Consider the following 21,701-nt stretch of genomic DNA (forward strand, 5'->3'; position numbering starts at 1 on the left):
AAGGGGGACAGAAACCACTAGACACCAGGGAGTTTATTTTTTTAACGTGAATTTCACGCAAGGGGAGCGACCCCGTAGGCAAGGGTCGCTCCTGGGGGGGTTGGGGGTGGGGCAATTTATTTTAGGCCATTTCTGCCCTTCCCTGGGGCCGGCTGAGCTAGAGGCCAAAATCTACAGGTAGGCACTTTGCAAAAAACACCTCTGTTTTCTGTCAAAAAATGTGATGTGTCCACGTTCTATTTTGGGGCATTTCCTGTCGCGGGCGCTAGGCCTACCCACACAAGTGAGGTATCATTTTTATCAGGAGACTTGGGGGAACATAGTTTAGCTAAACAAGTGTTATTGCCCCTTGTCTTTCTTTAAATTTTTTCCTTCCAAATATAAGAGAGTGTGTAAAAAAGACATCTATTTGAGAAATGCCCTGTAATTCACATGCTAGTATGGTCACCCCGGAATTCAGAGATGTGCAAATAACCACTGCTCCTCAACACCTTATCTTGTGCCCATTTTGGAAATACAAAGGTTTTCTTGATAGCTATTTTTCACTATTTATATTTCAGCAAATGAATTGCTGTATACCCAGTATAGAATGAAAACCCACTGCAGGGTGCAGCTCATTTATTTGCTCTGGGTACCTAGGGTTCTTGAGGAACCTACAAGCCCTATATATCCCCGCAACCAGAAGAGTCCAGCAGACGTAACAGTATATTGCTTTCAAACCTCTGACATTGCATGAAAAAGTTACAGAGTAAAACGTAGAGAAGAATTGCTGTTTTTTCACCTCAATTTAAATATCTTTTTTTTCAGTTGTTATTTTCTGTAGGAAACCCTCGTAGGATCTACACAAATTACCCCTTGCTGAATTCAGAATTTTGTCTACTTTTCAGATATGTTTAGGAGTCTGGGATCCAGCATTGGTTTCATGCCCATTTCTGTCACTGACTAGAAGGAGGCTGAAAGCACAAAAAATCGTAAAAATTGGGTATGTCCCAGTAAAATGCAAAATTTGTGTTGAAAAAATTGGTTTTCTGATTCAAGTCTGCCTGTTCCTGAAAGCTGGGAAGATGGTGATTTTAGCACCGCAAACCCTTTGTTGATGCCATTTTCAGGGAAAAAACCACAAGCCTTCTTCTGCAGCCACTTTTTTCCCATTTTTTTTAAACAAACGAAATTTTCACTGTATGTTGGCTAATTTCTTACAAAGTCTGGGTACCTCTAGAATCCCTAGGATGTTGGAAAAAAAGGACGCTAATTTGGCTTGGCTAGCTTATGTGGACAAAAAGTTATGAGGGCCTAAGCGCGAACTGCCCCAAATAGCCAAAAAAAGGCCTGGCACAGGAGGGGGAAAAGGCCTGGCAGCGAAGGGGTTAAACTTGAAATAAGCATTTGTTATTAATGCAGAACTTATTGCTTATTGAAGGGGAAGACTTCTTTTCAAGGTGGCTTCTGAACTCCCATACAGTCCTTGTCACCTGCTGAAACAATACACCTCATTCACTGTAATGTTAGAACTCCCTAGGAGGCAAAATTAACAGCCAACAGCATGATGGTGAGCAGAAATATACCTGTGCTCCTACTCATGACGGGCTGGACAACGTTTCGAAGTATTGGCTGAAGGTAGCTGACCCAAAAGCCCACTCCAATTATATTGTAAACAACAGGTATCCTTCATAGGTTAAAAATACAGGCAAATAAGAGGAAGGATGCAGAGGTCATTGTGACCTAAATAAAATGACGATGCAGAAAATGACCTGTGTTCCCTTTCAGAAGGGACATGTCCTGGTAGAGTGGGCTCGAGCCTGCCTTTTGAAGCGAGACGGAGGGTCATTTGCATAAGGTTTGTAACTCTCTGAAGCCACACATAGAACAAACCATGATGGAATGCGGCCTTTGGAATAACCAGAGCTGAGATTAATTCAGTCATTTCACCCACCATCTTTTTGCTTTCCGTAGCAGTGGTTTGAGGCACGCAACGAAGACTTCTAAAGAAGCATCGTTGGCACCATCTTTTTAAAACTTTTATCAAAACGTTTCAGATATTTTCATTGTTTAGCACATATATTTAGGGAAAACGTTATGATTCATATGCTCCGTATGGACGTCTTTATAGTGTTGTTCAGTGATGGTGCTAAACACCTCAAAATTGTAGCAGGACCAATGTGCACATATCTAAGTAGGGAACATTTGGCATGTACGATTTTGTGTAAGTTAGAGACTCCTATGAGGTGGATGTAATGTACTCTCCCACTATCAAATAGAAGTACACCTGACCCCTGTAAGATGTCACTTTCAATAGCATTCCGAAGCTGACAACTGCAGAGGCGATCATATAAAGAGAACTTGAAGCTGAGGATACAAATGTGAGATTTAATACAGCAGCATTCAACAGACCTCACGTTGTAAAAAAAACACATACCTGATTTCTAATTTTGATGCTAGTTGCTGGAGTTAGGTATTTGTGTTCTAAGTACCAAGCTCTTTCTTGATACACCAGCTTTGTTCCATATAAAAGACAAAACTAAAGAAAAAACACAGATACAAATATTTAATCAGCATAATAGAACAACGATGTATTTATAATGCTGCATCTATATTACTGGAGCAAATTAGGACGATACGCTTCTAAAATCTAGAATGGAAAAGAAACATTCTCCAAGATCATACACATTCTTCCCTTCCCATTGTGCAGGCCTTTTAGAAAGCGTTTCACCACGGAATCTAGGTACAAAGAAAAGGTATAGACGAACATGTTCACTAAGAAACATCCACTTTTTAACTGTAACACTTCCAATAAAAAAACTTAAAAGGGAATGTTTCCCTTAAATATGTAATTCAGCAGCAATATTATATTGCTGCACTCCAGACCATAAAAGTGCAAAGAAGGCAATAAATAACATTTTCATACATTAAGTCAGTAACAAACCATGCACAACAAAATGAACAAGGGTATCTAAAACCTTCCCCATAAAAAGAGCCGCTGTTAAAAGATGACAAGACAACTAGGTTTACAATTAAGAAGGGCCATGAAAGACTGCTCTGGCCACCTACACCTGGAAAATTAATCTGAACGTGTTGAAAAACCAGGACTAACACCTGTCCTGGAAACAATTTTCCAAGAGCTGGATATTACAGCTCATTCTAAAGCCGGATGCATCATGCACCCACCCCCGTCGTTAAACAAGAACCAAATATTAAGCATACCATATAATCCGAATGCAACAAGCACCATAGTAATTTACTAGATAAAAAGCAAAACGTTGTACAAGCCAGAGACGAACATATATCAGGGTTCATATCAGCCTACTGACCTCTTCCTTATGCACCATACCTTGAATAGATAACGAGAGACAGCAAAGACAATAAACTGGTCAGTATTCGTCCACAAAACTTTGAGTGCCTCAGAACAGCGAGTAAATCCAAGATTGCGACAGGCTGGGATTATCCAAGCAGATCTATGCCTCCTAAACACTGGACAAAAAAAAGAGAACATGCGCCTCGGTCTCTTCCCCCTGTCCACATGATGGGCACAGACTGTCCACCATCAATTGTTCCTCCTGACTCCACTTGCTTGTGAAGTAACAAATTGGGAGGGTGCCATGCCTAAACTGGATATATAGCTTCCTTTCCAAATCGGCTGAATTACATCAAGGCATCTTTCCAAACAATAAGAGTCCTTAGAACATAGGAATCATGAGGTCAAGATGCATTGGGAATGCACCCTTAACAAGTTAGAAAACGTATAGTCCCTGTAGCATTTGGCAAGTTCAACTTGTGAGATGGAATGACAGTCCTCTCCCGAATTACCCCACAAATGGCGCTTCCCCATCAGTTCCAAAGTGATCTTGATGTGTCTCAGCCAAGGTAATCTATGTGCCCCAACAATCCCTAGAACCTCTACAAGGGGAGATCTATATTAACTTAGCTCTGGCGTTGCCCATATTCTCCGCCAAAATAGTATAGGCATAAGTCTAATTTCCTCTTCTAGAAGTCTCAAACTCCAATCCAAACGAAAGGGCAACAGAGGGGTACTGGCTGGGAAGCTCAACAGCTGTCTCATAAACCTATCCTCAATATTCATAAACTCTGCCAGAGGCTTATGTCCCCATAGCTCGGCCTATACATGGCCGCGCCTACGGCTTACCTGTTATTGATCTCAATTACGGGGCTAACTGGCTTGAACAGTGACCCCCTTTGCACCTTCGTGAGCCCACCCACAAACTGGCCCATCCTCAATCTTTGTCTTTCCATGTGGAAAACCCACAGTCCTTACACTCCCTGAGAGTAGTACCTAGATATTCAAAGATTGGGACCCACTCTAATGGAATTCCATTCAAATTGGAATTGGAGCGTGTACTCTTTGCAGGGTTAATTTCTAGTCCCCTTTCCCTGCAAAAAAAAGTTGTAGCTCTTGAGTACCCATTAAATTTGCATAGGAGTCTTTGAGAATGAAAGGGTGTCATTAACGAACATAAGAGCTGGTACCTTAGCGTTCACTAACTTAGGGGCATCATTATGTATGGCTGACATGCTGTAAACTCACTCTTTAACGTACAAAGATAATAACATGGGTGCCAGCACACAACCCTGTCGAACCCCTTTTGAAACAGGGAAAGAATCTGAGAGCTCTCCTAGTTGGCCACAGCGAACCTGCTCAAAGTTCCCTTTATGGAGTCATTGTAAAATGAGGCACAGATGGGGGGGATCAACTAAGTTTGCCAAAATGTGCCAGAGCTTGTCCCGAGAGACCAAATCTAAAGCGAGAGTACATCAAAAAAATAAAATAAAGGCTACCTCCCCCCAGAACAACGTATTTCCAATACAATAGCTGTAGCCTTAAAATTTGATCAATAGTCAAGGTACACTAACGGAAGACTGCTTGAAACTGATGAAGAACATCCAGGTCCTCCATCCAGTCATGTAACCTCTCTAGGATTACTCTGGAAAATATTTTTTGCAAGACATCAATCAGACTAATAGGCCTGTAATTACTAGTTTGCAGCGGTTAGCCTTTTTCAAAGATGGGAATAATCTACAGAATAGGCATCCCCTTCAGAATGGCATTGAACACAATGGCTAGATATTGTCCCCAAACTTCAGATGCTGCCCGAAAGAGGCCCCCTGGAATTTTATCCAGTCCTGGTGGCTTCCCAGGGGCAATTGAATTGATGGCCCTCTCAACTTCCTCCAGGTTTATAAAACTGAACTCCCCAGTCCCCGACATGGAAGGGCCTCCTCATGTCTCACTGTTTCAGTATCTCTTCCCCCACAAATTTTCCAGCCCACTCCCCTCTCCATATGAGTAACGAAAATGTTCTTTCCACATGTCCGCCTATATCTTTTTCCCAATCCGGGGACATGAATCTGGTTGGATAGTGGCTACTATGCACCAAAATGCTTTGAAATTCTTGTTTTTGAGGGCAGCAAGCAGAGACTCCCACTTATCTTGTTCCCAATCTCTTTTGTCACAATTAACAGCGTGTTTATAGGCTCCCCTAGCTGAATGGATCGCACCACTATCTTTAGATCTTAAAGCCTTTAAGAGAGAGAGCTTAGCTGCACAACACTGACTATTAAACCAGTACGAGTTGCTTTTCCTCCTATCCCGAAACGCCACAACAAAGAGATTGCCCACAGTGCCTGTCAATTTCTGATGAATGGCGGCCACTATTGCCCTTTGCCCTATGTCAATTACAGTTCCAATAACCTTCCACAACTCATCAAGCGCAGCTCCTACTGAATTATACCGTTGCCTTGATAGTGACAAATGATTTCTCATATTCGCTACATTTAATTCTCCGCTGGTTTTGGACCAATGTAAGCCAATCATCCAGCGGGGCAGACAGCGCTCCTGTGGCCTTATTGAGAGGAAGCATAAGATCTAAGGAGAGGTCATTGTGATCACTGTGCTGACTAGTTTTTACCTCCATATCCACTATATGAGGCCACAGCCTTATATCCACTAAAATATAATCTATCAAGGAGGTCTGCCCTGCACGACTGAAAGTGTGGGACCCCTGGCGGTCAGACTTGGTTCGCCCATTACAGGCCCAAAGTGCAAAGTGTAATGTGAGCGCGTTCATTTGTAAGGCCCCTGGAGTCCAGTTTTAGATTGGGGAGCTCAGAAGCCTCGGGATAGTACAGGTCTCATCTTCCATACCTGATGTATCACTCGCTCCATACCCAAAGGCCCAAATAGGCAATTAAAGTCACCTGACACTACCCTATATACACTCACTGAGAGTGTAGTAAGAAGTTCTTCTAGCTGTTCCACCACACCCGACTTGCGATTCAGACTGACCGATCTCAAATAGACATTAATCAAATACAGTTCTAAGCTGGGGGGGAAGTAAGTAAAAGGCAAAGGATGTCGTTGGAATAGACTTCCATTGGGTCAACTCTACATCCCAGATGGGTGGCAACCCAAATTGAAATACCCCGACGGTCTTCCTTGCCTTCCCCCTATTGATGCTTTATGAAAAACCGGGAATTCTGGGCGCTGAAACTCATGTGTCATCCAAGTTTCTTGTAAGAAAAATATATCATACTGTTCAATAGTTACCCCAGTCTGGGCAGGCGAGCTTGTTCCTCAGGCCTGCAACATTCCATGAGGCTATTTTGAGAGGGTTTGGAGGCTTGCTCCTGGCTACCCAAACCTTGCTACCTTCCGGATCGATGGGTGGACCCTGAACGTGGGTCAGCTCCTCAACCTCAGGATTCCTTACACTATTTTTAACAAGTTCCACTAGGGTAAACTTTTTCTCCACATCCGACTTAACTCCAACTGCCAATTTGGAGCCCACAGATGTATTGGAAGAGGTTTCACAAAGAGTAAGGCACCCAACTAAATCAACAGCAGTGGTATTGGGTGCCAAGTTAGAAATACCAGGACACTTCTGTGCCCTGCTCTGAGAGTTAGGGCTTTGCCCACCACTATGTTGGTTTACCTCTATGTAATTCAATGTGGGATCTAATACAACACTGCTACAGTCATTGATTTTCCACCAACACAGTACATAAATAATATGAATCTAGCAATGGAGAGATAACAAACGCATTGCATGCAATATTACAAACAGTATTGCTTTGGTTATATGATACACATTTGATGTAAATAATTAAACGTGTGATGACAGGGTGCACTTTTCATTTCCTCTTACACCAAAATGAAGGGGGAACATTAACCAAAACAGTCATTAGAAATAAGGAAAGACTAAATTACTCTACTGAGCTGGTCAAAGACGTGATTGGAAATGCCTACAGCCAATGGTTGAAGGTTCCTGAGCCAAAGAAGACAATGGCTGAAGGAGGCTGAATCAAAGCCCCTTATGGTATGTACAGAATATGTGTGCCATGAAAGGCACAGAGGCCATTACACGCCAAATATATCAACCATTAGCAAAGTCAATATATCTAGCTTGCCTTTGGAGTCCTGGCTAAAACATTAAAAAGAACGATGTGGTGAAAAAAACAAACTTACCAAAAAAGGATTACTTTCTATATTGGCTGCATATATGGGATGAAGAACTGGATATATTGCAATGCAGGCACTCAAGTCAAGGTGGAATGATACACACCAAACAGCCAACAGCACTGCGTGTGCAGCGCACACATGGTCCTGCTCATATCTGGTGGTAGTTAAGTAAATCCAACCAATCCTACCTAAGAGGCAACCATGTTCATCGTTTTGTCTTGCAGAAAATACAACGTAAAGTATATACTGATCTCAAGTCATTGTTAAGATTGACAATGCCAAAGGGTTTGGGCAAGCCAACCTGAGAACTGTAATATGGTTTATTTATTATTAATTTTGCAGCATTGTAGAGCAGAACTATACTGCAGAGGTTCTAGTGCACCTTAGAGAGACCCAGAGTTAAGACAAGATGTCTCTTAACAAGGAAACAAACCAAATGGAAACATAAATAAACTAAGCCAGCAAATAAATGTGAGGACCAAAAGTAGCCAGATTTTGCAAACAAAAGAAGACATGTACTGGGGAAGATAAGTGAAATGAGAGGAAAAAGGAAGAGCAAGTTAGAAGAGAGGTAGAAAATAATGAAATGAGCGAAAATACAGGACTGCAAAAGAATGGGTCGATTGGAGTTAGACGTTGTAGTCAGAGGAGGGTTTAATATTTTTTTCAAGTTTTAAAACATCGTTATACTCCTTAGGTTTTATTTCCTCTTAATTTCTAAGATTTTTAAGGAGAAATACAGGTAAATACTTTGATGACAATAGAGGTCTTTAAATCTTATACACATTAGTTTGATTTTGAATACTACTAGAAATTCATTTGACTGTAATAAAAATAGTATATATGGCCAGTGACAGGACACTGGACCCCAAAGTTTTAGCTGAACAGTCAGTATGTGAGCACATGGAGAGATGTTTAGCAATCCAGAAGCAAGGGTATTACTTCACTGTTGGGGGCTGCCGCAAAGCCAGCAGTAAGTGATTTTGAGAGCCAATTTTTGTTACATTTGGACTCATTGTTATCAGTGTAGCAAAATACATTCTGTATTTTCAGTCTGGCTGTTCAGGTCAGATGAAGTGTCAGCAAGAATTAAGGAGAATTTGCCATTGGAAGTAATTGATCTGAATGAAGTTCTAGGAAGTACAGGTCATTTTCAGATGGTAAATGTGAAATAATGTTCAACATGGATAGAATAAGAGTTTGTTCAGAGAGTTGCACAAATGTAATCATTTAATTACTGGAGACATTCTGACAAGAAGGCTAGCCACAGCTTACAACGGTTTCGAATTTGTTTCCAAGAACTTTTGACCCTGCTTGCAGGTAGGTCGCTCCCCGCTTTTGCCCTCCGCGACACCACCACCTTTGCCGGTCACTCTTACTTCCCTCTTTTTCCCTGCCGCTGCGTCCCCTGCGGGCCCTCCCGCCTCCCCCCTCGTTCTCTCACCGTCTTTTTCTTCCCTCTTTTTCCCTGCCGCTGCGTCCCCTGTGGCCCCTCCACCCTCCCCCCTCATTCTCTCACTGTCTTTTGCTTCCCTCTTTTTCCCCGCCGCTGCGTCCCCTGTGGCCCCTCCCGCCTCCCCCCTTGTTCTCTCACCGTCTTTTGCTTCCCTCTTTTTCCCCGCCGCAGCGTCCCCTGCGTCCCCTCCCGCCTCCCCCCCTCGTTCTCTCACCCTCTTTTGCTTCCCTCTTTTTCCCCGCCGCTGCGTCCCCTGCGGCCCCTCCCGCCTCCCCCTCGTTCTCTCACTGTCTTTTGCTTCCCTCTTTTTTCCCTCCGCTGCTTCCCATGTGGCCCCACCCCCCAGCCCTCTCATTGGACGAACCCTCCCACCTGCCACTCCCACCCTCCCCTCCTCTTATGGCAGCCGCGGCGCGCTAGCAGGGAGCAACCTTTGACCCTGCTTGCAGGTAGGTCGCTCCCCACTTTTGCCCTCCGCGCCACCACCACCTTTGTCGTTCACTCTTGCTTCCCTCTTTTTCCCCACCACTGCGTCCCCTGCGGCCCCTCCCACCTCCCCCCTCGTTCTCTCACTGTGTTTTGCTTCCCTCTTTTTCCCCGCCGCTGCGTCCCCTGCGGCCCCTCCCCCCTCGTTCTCTCACCGTCTTTTGCTTCCCTCTTTTTCCCCGCCGCTGCGTCCCCTGCGGCCCCTCCCGCCTCCCCCCTCATTCTCTCACCGTCTTTTGCTTCCCTCTTTTTCCCCACCGCTGCGTCCCCTGCGGCCCCTCCCACCTCCCCCTCGTTCTCTCACCGTCTTTTGCTTCCCTCTTTTTCCCCGCCGCTGCGTCCCCTGCGGCCCCTCCCCCCTCGTTCACTCTTGCTTCCCTCTTTTTCCCCACCACTGCGTCCCCTGCGGCCCCTCCCACCTCCCCCCTCGTTCTCTCACTGTGTTTTGCTTCCCTCTTTTTCCCCGCCGCTGCGTCCCCTGCGGCCCCTCCCCCCTCGTTCTCTCACCGTCTTTTGCTTCCCTCTTTTTCCCCGCCGCTGCGTCCCCTGCGGCCCCTCCCGCCTCCCCCCTCATTCTCTCACCGTCTTTTGCTTCCCTCTTTTTCCCCACCGCTGCGTCCCCTGCGGCCCCTCCCACCTCCCCCTCGTTCTCTCACCGTCTTTTGCTTCCCTCTTTTTTTCCCGCTGCTGCGTCCCCTGCGGCCCCACCCCCAAGTCCTCTCATTGGCGGAACCCTCACACCTCCCAGCTGCCACTCCCACCCTCCCCTCCTCTTATGGCAGCCGCGGCGCGCTAGCAGGGAGCAACCTTTAACCCTGCTTGCAGGTAGGTCGGTCCCCACTTTTGCCCTCCACGCCACCACCACCTTTGCCGTTCACTCTTGCTTCCCTGCCGCTGCGTCCCCTGCGTCCCCTCCCGCCTCCCCCCTCGTTCTCTCACCGTCTTTTGCTTCCCTATTTTCCCCGCCGCTGCGTCCCCTGCGGCCCCTCCCGCCTCCCCCCTCGTTCTCTCACCGTCTTTTGCTTCCCTCTTTTTCCCCGCCCCTGCGGCCCCTCCCACCTCCCCCCTCATTCTCTCACCATCTTTTGCTTCCCTCTTTTTTCCCGCGCTGCATTCCCTGCGGCCCCACCCCCCAGCCCTCTCATTGGATGAACCCTCCCACCTCCCAGCTACCACTCCTACCCTCCCACCTCCCAGCTGCCACTCCTACCTTCCCCTCCTCTTATGGCAGCTGCGGTGCCGCTGGCGTGCCAAAGGCAAGCCCGTCTGCGCCCATCCGCGCCTGGACCGCGCCCAGCGCCATCCCCCAGTCCACGAGACCCCTGCGCCTCCAGACGCCGCTACACGGTCGACCAACTCAACGCCCTCAACCGCGGCCACACCACAGCCTGCTCCCAGTCATCACCAAGGACCACCCACGGACCCTTCGCATGCCGCGCCTGCAGATTCACCTGCGACAGAACAAGGAAACCTACAAAGACCGGAACAAACCACCTCCACTGCATACTCCTCAACACCAGCTCCGCACGCAAGCACGCCATCGAGCTCTGGGACCTGCTCGACTCCACTGCCCCAGACGTAGCCTTCCTGACCGAAACCTGGTGGAACGACTCCTCGGCGCCTGACATCGCAATAGCCCTCCCGGATGGCTACAAGATCATCCGTAGGGACCACAACAACGGAACCGGAGGAGGCATAGCCATCGCCCACAAATCCTCCCTCAAAGTCGACACCCACACCGACGACCCCCTCAAGACCGCTGAAAACCTACACTTCCGCATCCACACCGACCCCAACAGCACTCTCAGAGGAACGCTCATCTACAGACCCCCCGGACCACGAGCACCATTCAGCGAATCCCTCGCCGACCTCACCAGCACCCACGCACTCACCTCAACGGATTACATCCTCCTCGGAGACCTAAATTTCCACCTGGAGAACAACAACAACACCAACTCCACTACTCTGATCGCCAACCTCGGCCTCAGACAACTTGTCAACACACCAACCCACATCGCCGGCAACACGCTTGATCCCATCTTCTCCTCAAGCACCCACATCACCTTCAACCATACCACCGTACTCCACTGGACCGACCACCACTGCATCCACTTCACCTACAAAAAACATACCGAGCACCATTGCACCCAACAACCACCCCGCCGATGCTGGAACAAAGTTACGGAAGACCAGCCTACCAACGCCCTTGTCCAGAACCCAGCCCCCCGACTCCACCGACCCAGACACTGCCGCCAACAACCTCACCCAGTGGATCAACGACTGCGCCAACACCCTCACGCCACTCAAAAAACCCACCGACAACCAAGCCAGAAGAAAAGCCACCTGGTTCACCGACGAGCTGCTAAATTCCAAACGCGACTGCCAGAAGCTAAAAAAGGAATGGCTCCTCAAATGCACACCTGACAGCCTCACAGCCCACAAGGACGCCACCTGCAAGCACCACCAACTCATAAGACAAGCCAAACGATCCCACTTCAAAGACCGCCTGGACAACAATGCACACGACAGCAAACAGCTCTTCAGCATAGTGAAAGAACTCTCCAAACCCAGCGCCAACGACATCCCTCCATCCCAAGAACTCTGCAACGCACTGTCCACCTTCTTCCACCAGAAGATCATCGACATGCACAACAGTTTTGACGCCACTCCCACGCCAGACCCCACACCCGAACACTCCACCTGTGCAAACCACCTGACCTCCTGGACCAACATGAGCGACACAGAGACACGCAAGATCATGAACTCCATCCACTCAGGATCTCCGTCAGACCCCTGCCACACCACGTATACAACAAAGCGACGCCACCATCGCCCCCCAACTACGGAAGGTCATCAACATCTCCTTCGAAACAGCAACATTCCCTGAAAAATGGAAACACGCCGAAATCCGCACCCTCCTCAAGAAACCCAAAGCAGACCCCAACGACCTCAAAAACTTCCGACCCATCTCCCTGCTCCCCTTTCCAGCAAAGGTGATTGAAAAAAATCGTCAACACACAACTAACCAGCCACCTCAAAGACAACGGCATCCTAGACCCCTCCCAGTCCGGCTTCAGCCGAAACCACAGCACCAAAACCACCGTTCTCGCCGCCACAGACGACATGAGACGCCAAATGGACAACGGCGAAACATCAGCCCTCATCCTCCTGGACCTATCTGTCGCCTTCGACACAGTCTGCCACCGCACCCTGGAATCCCGCCTCCACGAAACCAGAATTGAAGGAAAAGCCCTCGACTGGATCGTCTCATTCCTCTCCGGCAGAACCCAGAGAGTCCGCCTCCCCCCGCCTCCCCTGCTCCGAAGCCACCGACATCATCTGCGGCGTCCCCCAAGGCTCATCCCTCAGCCAGACGCTGTTCAACATCTACAAGGCCCCCCCGCACAAGTGGCCCGACAACACAACCTCAACATTCTCACCTACGCCGACGACACCCAGCTCATCCTCTCACTCACCAAAGACCCGTGCACTGCCAAAACCAACCTCCACGAGGGGATGAAATCCATCGCCGAATGGATGAGAATCAGCCGTCTGAAACTGAACTCGGACAAGACGGAGGTCCTCATCCTCGGATCCACACCCTCTGCCTGGGACGACTCCTGGTGGCCCACCGCACTAGGAACCCCACCGACACCGACCGACCACGCGCGCAACCTGTGCTTCATCCTCGTCCCCTCCCTCACCTTGTCTAAACAGGTCAACGCAGTTTCCTCCTCCTGCTACAACACACTCTGCATGCTCCGCAGAATCTACAAGTGGATCCCGACAGAAACAAGAAGAACAGTGACACAGGCCCTCGTCAGCAGCAGGCTGGACTATGGCAACACACTCTACACAGGCATCCCAGCGAAAGACCTACTACGCCTCCAACGCATCCAAAACGCCTCCGCCCGACTGATCCTCAACGTACCCCGCCACAGCCACATCTCCCACCACCTGAGAAATCTTCACTGGCTCCCAGTGGACAAAAGGATCACTTTCAAGCTTCTGACCCACGCTCACAAAGCGCTCCACGACACCGGACCAGCCTACCTAAACAACAGATTCAGCTTCTACACCCCCACCCGTCAGCTCCGCTCCTCCAACCTCGCCCTCGCTGTCGTCCCCCGCATCCGAAGAAAGACCTCTGGTGGCAGATCCTTCTCATACCTTGCCACCAAAACCTGGAACACCCTCCCCACCAACCTGCGACAGACCCAAGACCTACTCACCTTCAGAAGACTCCTCAAGACCTGGCTCTTCGACCAGTAACTCCAGCCCCCCCCCCCCCCCCAGCGCCTTGAAACCCTCACGGGTATGTAGTGCGCTTTATAAATCCAATGATTGATTGATAAAGTATTTTCTAAAAGTATATGGCACAAAGTATGAGTGCACCGCCCTGTAAGAACTTTGCAGTAAAGAGTTTGTGGTATACCATGTCATCCAAGACATCATACAGTTTTTGACTAGTAGCAGGCGTCACCTTGGTTTAACATGCAGTGAATGTAGTAAAATAGTTTGGTTGTTGTAGTTGCAGTGCTGCAGCTTTTGCAGAAGATGATGGAATTGTGCTAGCATCCTCACATCTAAACTGAGGTAATATGATCAAATGCACACTTCGTGAGGCTCTTATCTCACAATGGGGGTTTGGAACACCCTTTAATTGGAGAGTTGACTGTGGAAAGCCTGCGGTTTCCTAAGTAAAGGATAATTTGACCTGTTTTCGGGTGCAAGGGAAAGAATATTCTTGTAAGGACACCAGATTTAGCTGGAGAGCTCAAAATTCTTTCTTTCTGGTAGTTGTTGCAAAATTGAAGTCATCAAGGTAGAAGTTGGGTTAAAGTGTTGACAATTAAGCACTATCGTTCACAACTGCGAGTAAAACTGACTGTTAACTTAACTTCTGCAAGTATGGGCCTGAAGGCCATGTGAAGGCCCAAAAAGAGGGAAGGGTAACTAAAAACAGTTAGCGCCCTGCATGGAAGGGTATTAAGGCTATTAAAACCACTCCCTCGCAGGAGGTGAATTCATGGCATAATGTACTGCCGCAGCAGCACAATCCCAGCACTCTGTGTTAGACCTCTATTACTTGTGAAGAGGAAATACAAACACAAATGCCAGGTGTGAAAAACCTAATATGTCTTTTAGTTTACTGTCCGTCTTTTCAAGGCTTGTTAGGGTTTGCTTTCCCCTTGAGTGAAGGAAGGGGAGTGGCCTGCATCGCAAGGATGAGACAGCAGCTTATGATAAAAGACAGCTGGGACGGCCTAGGTCTGGTGGCACAGCAAAGGCGTTAGTGCCCTTGCAGAGCCTGATTTTTTAAAAATAATAAATCGAAGGGGGACAAAGCACCTAGGAAGGACCCAAAGAATGGGTCAGGGAGGTGGGAGCCCAGGAGCTATGGTCCATAAAGGAAGTATTTTGATTGGCTGGCCAGCTCCCAACATTCAATATAGAATGCTAATCTTGTTTAGGAGCTCCTTAAAGTTTTCCTGAATTTCGACAGCAAGGTAACAGAGAGTGAATAACATCTGTCTCTGTGCCAGTAACAAAATGCGCGGTGACTTCCTGCGAAGTGAAAACTTGTTGATAAAGAAGTTTTCAAATTCTAAAGGCAGGGCAAAGCGTTCGGAGTTCCTGATCAGCGAACTCAAAGGCTTCTGGGAGAAGAACAAACTCCTAACTTTATTCTATTAGGAGATTTTAATCTACACCTATTTGGCACACCTGTGGGTGAAGAACCTATAGCCGCTCAATCATTGCAATGGGACATTCCACAACAGGGGAAGAATACAATGGGAAAGGAAAAAAACACACAGGCAAGCGTCTCTTGAGAGGGATAGAGCACCTCAGCTTTAAGGCACTAAACAGTTGTTTTCTGGAGGATAACCTACCTCCAGCAATGTTGCAATCCACGACGGCCACCTCAACACTGGACTCAACTTTTGTCACTCTACCATTGTACCATAAAGCCAGTCTAACTGGCCGGGGAAGAAGCCAATGATAATCTTCCACAGGAGGTCATGCTCAAAGTGAGCCCTTCAGCTGCCCATTATCTGACTGAAGTACCACGCTATGTACATCCCATGAACAACAAAAGGATTAAATGCAACATCGCTTCCATAGATTGACTCTTGGGGACTGCCAAAGACATATTACAAGGACAGTAAGGCATGTCCACAAACCTTTTACCAGCATGGGAGGCCTTTACAAAACTGCAGGGGGATACATTTGCCACCTCAAAGACAAGAAGGAATAGGCCACAGCAATGACACCGTCAGGGTCATCTTACATCCCCGCAATTAGAGCAAGTTAAGTTACTCAAGAGAAACATAAATTTAATTCTTAGAAAACTCAATTGGAACCTCTGTGAGGATAATCTGCAATAATAGTTGACATGGAACAAAGCAGCACTAAAAAAGCTAACTTGGACAATAAAAAGGGAAGGTGAAGACGCTCTGGGCAAAGCTCCTTTTCAATATAAAAGGTAAGGACCACACACGGTTTTGGCACAAATTAAATATGTTACAGCGTTCCACCCACCAAGGAATCAGCTCTCATTTGACCGAAGAAGCTTGGGCAAAGTTTCTGTATGAGCATTGCAGCCACCCCAGGGAGGGGCAAAGTCATGCAAGTGTGTTAGAGGAAATTTTACCCGACTCTTCCAACAACACAATTAAAAAAAAAGCTGAAAGGGCAGCCTATGGCCAATGACTGCCCAGGAACTGACCATGGATTCCTTTGCAGCACTAGACAGCTAATAAAGAGATAGTAATCCAAAGGGAGATGGGAGGGAGCCCCGAGCCCCAATGGGATCCCACCTGCACTGTTTAAACAGGACACCAGCTACTCGTCAGAGAAACTGGAGCCGATATTCCAGCAGATATCAGTGGATGCTGTGATCCCAGCCTCATGGAGATGGTCCATAATTTCAAAGATCCATAAACACGGCAACAGCAGCACGGCTTGTGGCACTTATCGACAACGAGGCCAAATATTTCGCCAGTACCATTCTAAAGTTAACATCTTGAGCCTCTGCCAATCTCATCCTCCCTATAAACCAGACTGAATTCTGCAAACATATGGGAACCACTATTAACACCCTGGCCCTTTCCATATCAATACAGGGTCAAATGTGCAAAATTACATTTGCTTTATTGACTTCGGTCCGCTTTTGACCATATAGATGAAGGTAAACTGTGGATGAAATTGGCTAACCGGAATGTTCCACCTGCCCTCCTGAAGTTACTGATTCTGTTACACACAGACACATGGCTACAGGTTAAGCTAGGGAAAGGGATGCATCTTTTAAGATGTATTTCAACCACTAAAGGCCTGAAGCAGGGCTCCGCCCTCGTCCCTACTCTGTTCAACCTTTGTTTAGCCAATATAACAAGAAAACTGGACTGCTACATTTCCCACATCCGAAGCTGGCCAGAATAGTCCTTTGTAATCTCCCTTACGCAGGCGACCCAGTGCTAAAAAATAGCACATTGGTCGGTCTACATCACCTCCTTGATATCACCCATTCATACTCGATAGAAAATGGCTTAAAAATCAATATTGAAAAAACAAAAATAATGTCAGTGAATAGCACGAAAAGAAAAGCATCAAGCTGGTATATTGTCTACCAATGTCTAGAGCCAGTGTCGGAATATAAATATTTAGGTATCATTATAGATAAAAAGGGATCATTTAAACCGCAGAAAGATGCTCTGAAGCTGAAGGGGATGTCCTAGCACTGGCATTAGAAAATCTAAAGAAGAAAGTGGCCGGCCCTACTCTAACACCATTGCTCTGGGTAATACAAGTGAAACTGATACCAACAATAAGTTATGGGAGTGAGCGGAAGGGATGCATCAACTCTGGATGGGATCATGCTCGGAGCCTACAGGATGATCTTTGGCCTCCCCAAATTCACTTCCCCACCTCAGATAAGGATGCAGCTTGGACTTCAGAAACAATCTCTCGCCAGGATAGGTGCGTATAATAACTACTGGCATAAAATTATGAACGCAGAACCAAATACACTAAATACACATCTATGGCTGGTATTGACGACCAGGAGCAGCTCTTCTGCCAAAGCCTACCTCAAAGAATCAGTAACTGGCCTACGGGACCCCTGGGAATTGTCTGCAACCCACAACAGCTTTAGAAAGATGGTAAACAAAACCATCAAAATTGTAGTTAATTGAGGACACAGCAGCAGTGGCTGTGCGGAAAGGGGAAAGAAGAACAAGTTACTTATCTATGGTAATGCATTATCTGGTAGAGATTCTGTCTAGCTCCAGATTACTCACCTTTGATTTTCCCAGGTGCCAAGCTGGATGCGAAAACTTTTGCTGAGCAATACCCCTTGTGTGCACCGTTGGGTGGCTCCATAAGGCTTCGCGTGGCATTGTTGGCATCCCTGGCGATGGAAGTGACATCACGGCCACCTATATAGGTGACATCCAGGTGCGCGGGCATCAGTTACATTTATCATAACTTTCCACTACAGAAGTGCAGAGCCATGGCAAGAACTAGCACAATGTGTGTCAAAACTTGGGCTCTGAAAAAGGGATCACTCTAACCCTAGTAACAAGTCCGCAGAGGGGGGAGGCATGCGTTGGTGTAAGAAATCTGTAGTTAGATAGAGTCGCTACCAGATAATGCATTACCGAAAGGTAAGTAACTTGTTCATCTGATAGACTTTTAACTGCAGATTCCTCACCTTTGATTAGATACCAAAGCCATATGCTCATGACGGTGGGCTGCGGATAGTGTTTCAGACTAAAAAGACCTGTAGGACCGAACAGGCTAAATGCCTATCCCTTCGGACCCGACTGTCCAGGCATTGGTGTTTGACAAACGTGTGCAGTGATGCCCACATTGCTGCCTAGCAGATGTCTAGGGCTGGGACTCTACAAGCAAGGGCTGTGGTTGCAGCTTTTTCCCTGGTGGAATGGGCCATCAAACACTTGGTAGGCTGCTTCTTAGCCAGGGCATAGCAGATCTTAATACGGAGAATGACCCAGCGCGAAATAGTCAGTTTCTGTATTACACGTCCCTTCTTTGCTCCCACATACCCCAGAAAGAGTTGGTTGTCTACCTGGAACTCTTTTATGTGGCAAAGCTAGAACTACAATTCTCTTTTTGGGTCGCGCCGATGGAGTCGCTCCTCTTCCTTAGAGGGATGTGGGGAGAGCAAAAAAGGTGGGCAAGGTGACAGTTTGGCCCAGATGGGGTCACCACCTTAGGAAGGAAAGTGTCAAGAGTGGGCAGCGCTACCTTTTCTGGAAACACTGTGAGATATGGCAGCTTAGTTGATAATGCCTATCTCACTCACCCTCCGGGCAGATGTTAATGCCACTAAGAAGGCTGTCTTGATAGAGAGCAGCCGGAGATGACAAATGCGCAATGGCTCACAAGAAGCCCACATGAGGTATGTGAGAACTAGATTGAGATCCCACTGAGGCACAACAAAGGGCATAGGGGGAAACATATTTACAAGTCCTTTAAGAAACCTATCTACAATAGGGGACTTAAAAAGTGAGGGTTCCTCAGGCAGCCACAGAAAGGCTGATAGAGCCCTTCAGTTCCCCCAGAGTGGAACCCTTTTGGGCAAGAGAAAGAATGAAAAGAAAAGTATCAGATAGAGAAGCAGCAACAGGATCAATAGACTTCTCTGTGCAATATCTTACAAATCTTTGCCATTGCCAGGTATATACTATTTTTGTGGAGGAGAGCCAGGCTGCCACAATACTGTTACAGACTTTGGAAGGAAGGCCAATAGCTGTCAACTGCTGCCACTCAATCTCCATGCATAAAGGCGCAGAGTTGACAAGTGTAAATGGAGGACCCTCCCTTGCTTCTGCGACAAGAGAAGATCCTCGATGCTCATTTCCAGAAGCTTGGAAGCCACAAGGATTACTTGGGCCTGGTCATTCTTGAACTTCTTGAGAACTCTGGGCAGAAGTGATATGGGTGGAAAGAGGTTCAGGAGGCCTGAGCTCCACTCATGATGAAAAGCGCCACAGAGCAAGTGCCGCCTTGGAAACTCCAAAGCGCAATGTGTTTCACATAAGCTTTATTCGGCCAACAGACCATCAAAGCAATACAATACAATACAATATAATATAATAATATAAACCATAATGTCATAGAAAAATTTAAAAAAAGAATGATCCATGTTTGCCCGTCTTAAAACAATTTCAACTCATTGTAAATAAAAAGTGCGTATGCGCCATGCTGTTGCTAAAAACTTACTTACTGCGTAAATTGTCACATTTGAATTGTGGCTTTTTAAGATCCGCAAAGCTAAAAAACATTTCCTTAAATTCAATTCCCTACAGATTTTATATATCCATTTAAACCTTGGGATTGAATAGGCGGGACAAAAAAACATAAAATGTTCTACTGTTTCGGAAGGAATGCCACATACAGGACAGGTATCAGAGCTTGACTTAGGTCCCCATCTGCTCGTTAAGGCCTTCAGGGGTAATGTTCCAAATCGAAATCTGGCATACAAACTTTTGCCTAACAAATCAGGTATTGTATCTAAGTATGGTTCAAACTCAGGGTACCATTTAAAATCAATAAACGAGTTAGTTAAATGACCATTCGATTTCTGAGAAATGTAATTATTACATATGTGGGACCAGTAAGCTCTCTTCAATACTTTTACATGGGGCTTCACAAGTTGCTGGGGATTCTCCCAGAAGTTCCTCAGTCCTAGCATGCAAAACCAACTAGATACGTGTTTGATCCATGGTATGGACATGGAGTTAGAGGTTTTTAACAATTCTAATAGGGAAGACTTATATATAGCCAGTTCAGGAACTACCCAAAGCCTCACCCAATATAGTAGGGGCCGTAAGATAAGCGCAATACTGCTGACATTGCGTGTCCTCTTATGAGGTGAATAGATATAACCAAGGCTCTCCCCACTGCTGAAAGAGACCTCGAACCACCAGGGTTATGCTGTGCTGTTTCAGCCATGACCAGAGACACAGGGCCTCTAGACAAAGGATCCACAACCCCACCCTGCCCTGCTTGTTGCAGTACCACATGGTGGAGGTGTTGTCTGTGAACACCTGCACTAACTTCCCCTTGACAGAGGAAAGAAATGCCTCCAACGCTAGTCGGATCACCCTAAGCTCCAACATGTTTATGTGGAGCCTGGATTCCACTGGATACCTGAGTCGTCTGATCTCCACCTTTCCCAGATGGCCACCCCATCCCAGGAGTGATGCATCTGTCACTGTGAGGTCTGGTTGGGGAAGGGAGAGGAGTCTGCCTCTGACCCAATCGCAGTGCGTTAACCAATAATGAGGGTCCTTCACAATTCCTCCCAAGATATGGACCATGTCGGAGAAATTTCCCTGATGCTGCGTCCACTGGAACTTCAGGTACCACTGCGGAGCCCACATATGCCATCTGGCATGTTTTACCAGCAGGATGCAGGAAACCATGAGGCCCAGCAGCCTCAGAGTCATTCTGACTGAAATCCAGAAAAAAGGCTGAAACATAAAAAACATAGTCTGAATATCCTGGACTCGTTGCTCTGGAGGATAAGCCAGGCTCTCTGCTGTGTCGAGAACAGCTCCTATGAAAGAGAGCATCTGAGAGGGAGTCAGGTGTGACTTCAGCATGTTTATAGTGAACCCTAGCGAACACAGGAGGTTTACTGTAGTTTGCAGGTGGGAGACAGCAGCCTGGGGATATCTCGCCTTTCACTGCCAGTCGTCGAGGCAGGAGAAGACTGAAACCAATGACCTGCGCAGATGAGCTGCGAGGGGCACTGGTAAAGCCAAATAGCAGTACGCTGTTCGTGGACTACCTTGAGCCGCAGGTAACGTCTGTGGTCCGTCAGAATGGGGATATGAAAATATGCATCCTGCAAGCCCAACGCTACCAACCAGTCTTCTAGGTCTAGGGCAGACAAGACCTGAGACAGCTAGAGTTGCCCGGAGTGGGGCGATGGCGGCAGGCACTCGTCCTATTTACAGGAGCTCCTGGGCTGGGCTTGGACCAATTTCCCAGCAGGACGTCTGTAAGTGCTTTGTTGAAGGGCAAAAAGGGTTCATATGTAGATGCCCCAGATGGAAGCATCAAGATGTTTGTTTTGACAGCCACTGATGGCAGTTCGAGGTCAAGGAGCTCCACTGCTCTATGCACCACCATTGCATGGCCACAGTGGAGGGAGAAAGCAGGTCAGTATCTGGAGAGGTGTCCATAACACTGGCCTCTCCTAACTCCTTATACCAGTTCAAAGATCTTTTCAATTGGTGTTCTAAAGGGTCCACT

The 21,701-nt window shown here is 47.2% G+C and overlaps 1 protein-coding gene across 1 annotated transcript in view; it reads right to left on the minus strand.

Moving 5' to 3' along the window:
• Positions 1 to 21,701, minus strand: part of ACOXL (acyl-CoA oxidase like) — a 981,865-nt gene that overhangs the window by 146,762 nt on the left and 813,402 nt on the right. Inside the window, exon 18 of the mRNA XM_069234707.1 lies at positions 2,417 to 2,518. Within this exon, the coding sequence (XP_069090808.1) occupies positions 2,417 to 2,518 (102 nt within the window). The remainder of the gene's footprint in view (positions 1 to 2,416; positions 2,519 to 21,701) is intronic.

The sequence above is a fragment of the Pleurodeles waltl genome, chromosome 5 (genome assembly GCF_031143425.1).
Source record: "Pleurodeles waltl isolate 20211129_DDA chromosome 5, aPleWal1.hap1.20221129, whole genome shotgun sequence".
NCBI classification, from domain to species: Eukaryota; Metazoa; Chordata; class Amphibia; order Caudata; family Salamandridae; genus Pleurodeles; species Pleurodeles waltl.